The sequence below is a fragment of the Notothenia coriiceps genome, unplaced genomic scaffold (assembly GCF_000735185.1).
Source record: "Notothenia coriiceps isolate Sejong01 unplaced genomic scaffold, NC01 NC01_scaffold00000339, whole genome shotgun sequence".
Classification (NCBI taxonomy): Eukaryota; Metazoa; Chordata; class Actinopteri; order Perciformes; family Nototheniidae; genus Notothenia; species Notothenia coriiceps.
The window spans coordinates 14,603,554-14,607,259 of record NW_011333040.1 but is presented as its reverse complement, the minus strand read 5'-3'; the positions used below and the strand labels follow the sequence as shown (position 1 = coordinate 14,607,259).

At 41.6% G+C, this 3,706-nt stretch overlaps 2 protein-coding genes across 2 annotated transcripts in view; both read left to right on the top strand.

Moving 5' to 3' along the window:
* Window positions 1–3,706, top strand: part of cnksr1 (connector enhancer of kinase suppressor of Ras 1) — a 68,110-nt gene that overhangs the window by 30,629 nt on the left and 33,775 nt on the right. The gene's annotated exons all lie outside the window — the stretch shown is intronic.
* LOC104946811 (protein ZBED8-like) lies at window positions 1,265–2,279 on the top strand. The gene is made up of 2 exons (XM_010772699.1): window positions 1,265–1,518; window positions 1,564–2,279. Exons 1-2 carry the CDS (start codon window positions 1,288–1,290, stop codon window positions 1,909–1,911), a joined length of 579 nt encoding a protein of 192 aa, XP_010771001.1. The 5' UTR covers window positions 1,265–1,287; the 3' UTR covers window positions 1,912–2,279.

The following is a 3,706-nucleotide window of genomic DNA, read 5'->3' as shown; positions in this document are numbered from 1 at the left end:
TATATATCTTAATAAATATAAAATATATATATATTACATATGTAAACAATGGTTACAACAAGTCGATAGACTAATAACTATACGTTTGAAAAAACGGAAAAACATTACTGATAATACCCAGGTATTTGAAAATAAGTCGTGACAACTTAATGTACATGTAAATTAAGGTTCAGTTCAAGGTAAAGAAAAGAGACATCCGTATGATGTTGTTTCACACATAAGTCCTGTTTCGGTTCGACGAAAATTTTGAACGTAATTTGGTAGATCCGGTCATCTGGATGTTGTTTATCACATGTATTTCTGACATTGCCTCCGGTCCTGTTGTTTACTTGATTGAACATATTTCGATTGATCACTAAAACACAACTGCAATATCTGCACCACCAGCTTAACACTAACTGCATGAGTTTTGCGCCGCGTTCGATGCGGCGTGCTAGGTACGAGCGACCTGTCTGGTGTCGGGTTGTACAACGCGAACTCTATAAATCTCTCACAGTACTCTAATCTCCGCGCACACGTCGACTGTACAAGACCAAGTCCCCACCAGTCGTTTCTGAAAGTGGTAAACCTAATGAGGTGTGAACTATAGTTTTGTGGGCCTGTTTACCTCATTACTCGTTGTCATTAGGACAAGAGACCTGTTCCCGGAAAAAGTTGTAAAGCCGACTATTATAAGCCACCAGCAATATAAGCCACGTATGGACATCAACATGTACATACTAAGTCAGGTGAACGAGACTGTCACGCGCCAATGCTCATATTACACATCTTTGAGAAGTGTAAAAAGGAAGTCAAGATGTTCGCACGGGCGTGAGCCGGCGCACTCCTCGGTCGCGTGGAGCACACGTCCTCCTCCCAAACCACCAGGCGAAGTACGGAAAGTGTTCAGAACGCTTATCTGCGTACAACCACTCAGACCGGATACCATATATATTGTAGCAATCCTATCTGAATGATGAAATAAACATCGCGACGTTACACAAGTCGTATATAGACAATAGGCACAGCACCACAACTACCTTTTTCATTACATATTCTACCGTTGACGCATTGAATTTATTATTACTGACTACATACCAGGTACACTCTCTCCGCTCTCTCACGCTCAGTGAAAACTTACGATGTATACATTATATATATATATTTCTATTAATTATTTTCGGCCTTTCGGCATTCGGTTTTCGGCCAACTGTTTCCTATTTTCGGTATCGGTTTCGGCCAAGAATTTCCCATTCGGTGCACCCCTAATTAAAACAGCATACCTGGCCGACATCTTCAGTCTCTACAATGAAACAAACAAGCGTCTGCAAGGCGTGGAGTCCAACATTCTCCAATGATGCATTTGTGCGCAAACTGGAGTACAGGGTCGGGAAAATGGAGAGGGGGGAGCTGCAACAGTTTCCACTACTGCTGAAACAATGCCAAAACAATCCTGAAACGGTGCCTGTGTCTGTACGTCGCGAGTTCATCCGCCATATGAACGCACTGCAAACGGAAATGCAATCACGGTTCGCTGACATAGACGAGTATGTCTCCAAGGAATTGTGGGTTTTAGATCCCTTTATTGCCAAAGTTGAGGATGTGGAATACCTGGATTGCGAAGATGAGCTCACCGACATCCAAGCTGACTCGCTGTCAAATAAATACTTCCAGGAAAAAGGATTTAAAAAGTTTGGGATTCTCAAAGGACCAAGCCTCGCTCCAAAGATCACACTGCATGCCACGACCAGGATTATACTCCCATTCAGTACGACATATCTATCAGAAACAGCCTTCAGCGCACTTGTTGCCATCAAAACAAAAGCACGCAACACACTGGACGTTCACAACGACTTTAGACTGGCTGTCACTCACATTACACCGGACATTCCATCCCTGGCTGCGGGCGTGCAAGCCCAAGGTTCACATTAATGAACCTACTTGAACCTCGTCTTCTCTCTGCTACCTGTTCCATGGCAGACAAGCATTTGATTTACCTGCTTAATATGCCAGTTTTTCATTTTTGTTTTATACAGGCCTATGCAACCATATTACCATTTATTTATTAGACATAGTCTATTCTTTTGAAGTGTCCTGTTCTTCGACATTTGAAATAAATATGATGCATACATTTGCAAGTTAGTAGCTAATAAAAGCATACAAAGACAGAAATGTATCATTTTTTCTTTAATATAAATGTTTCTTCTGCGCGTAAAGTGTCGGTTTCAGTTGTTGTCACAGTTGCTCCGATCAGATCGGTCTCCTCCATTTTGTAGATTATTTACGATTTTTGAATCCACATAAACACATCGCCAAAATCCGGCATACTTTGAGCATGTGTTTTAAACAGTTGAATCCCTTTGTGAATTGTTTCCACTTGCGCCGTCCTTTAATTTCTTCATACAGCGGGCATCCAAATGAATTAATCCTGAGTCCAATAACCATCAAAGTAACTCCAATAGTGCTCCTTAATTACGCTTTCATCCTCCTTTAACGAAATACTTCACATTCATCCAGTTTTTGACAGTAGTTGTAGCATTATGTATCTAATTTCGACTACGTGGTATAACGTAATATGTTTACTCTACTACACTCGGTATGGTCAAGAAGGACAACACTCGATTGGGATCTGGGATTCGTAAGAAGTTTTGCAATGTCAAAACTGACATACTTACCTTCTTATGCCTTGACCTACCCAACTTGTCTTGTATAAAAATTTTCGTTTACCTTTGATTAGCAATGAGGTACAACGAGAAGATACGTGATTAGACGGTCCCTAAGAACGGTACTTTTGTGTAGGGAAGGAAGTAGTCGAAGACTTTAACACTGATACATATTATTACATTATGTGGATTTTCGGATAGGTAAGCGGACAGTTGGTGATATCTTATGTAATACCATCTCTCAAGCCATGTTCATAGCTCAATATATGCATGTGAATTACTCACGTGTTGTTCCAGGTAAAAAGTTACTCCCTGTCGGTCTAGGTCTCATACAGTTCCTGTGACTTGGATCTGTTAAACAATCCTCACGAAATCGACGTAACCATAAACTTATCTCGTCCCAAGGGTTGGAAAAAGTGGGTCCGGGGGTTACTAGGACAACCTAACGCGGGAGTTTGAAACTTTGAAATAATAGCGACAACGGCTGAGCACGGGGACGGGCTACATGACAGTACACGCTCTAAAGACGGATGACCTGTTGAGCATGCCGTGGGTTTGTTCCGGTTGCAACGTGTCACCGCAAACGTTTCGTGTTTCTTTACCCTAAAATAGACTACAAACCGTCAATAGTACATGACTTATTAAAATGACACTTACATAACGTTTTACATACACCGTAATATATCGACAGATTGTGCTTCAATTTAGATACAGAGTGAATAAGACTGTTACATGAATTGGGGTTTATTTTCTTGGTATATTTTTTCTAACAATTATTATCACTTCAGTGCAACAGATTGTTATTGAGTAGAGAGGCCAAAAAACAACAAGAAAAAGACGAAACGGTTTACGGTGACACACTTCACAGGATAATGTCAAGGCATACATCAACAGGTCATACCGCCTGGTAGAGCGTGTACGCGTCATGCTAGCCCGTCCCCCCGTCTAGACCAATCACTGTCGGCACGGCCATGTCGCAATGTTGGTGTGTGTGTGTGTGTGTGTGTGTGTGGTGGTGGTGTGTGTGTGTGTGTGTGTGCCGTTGTCGCCATTAAGTTCAAATT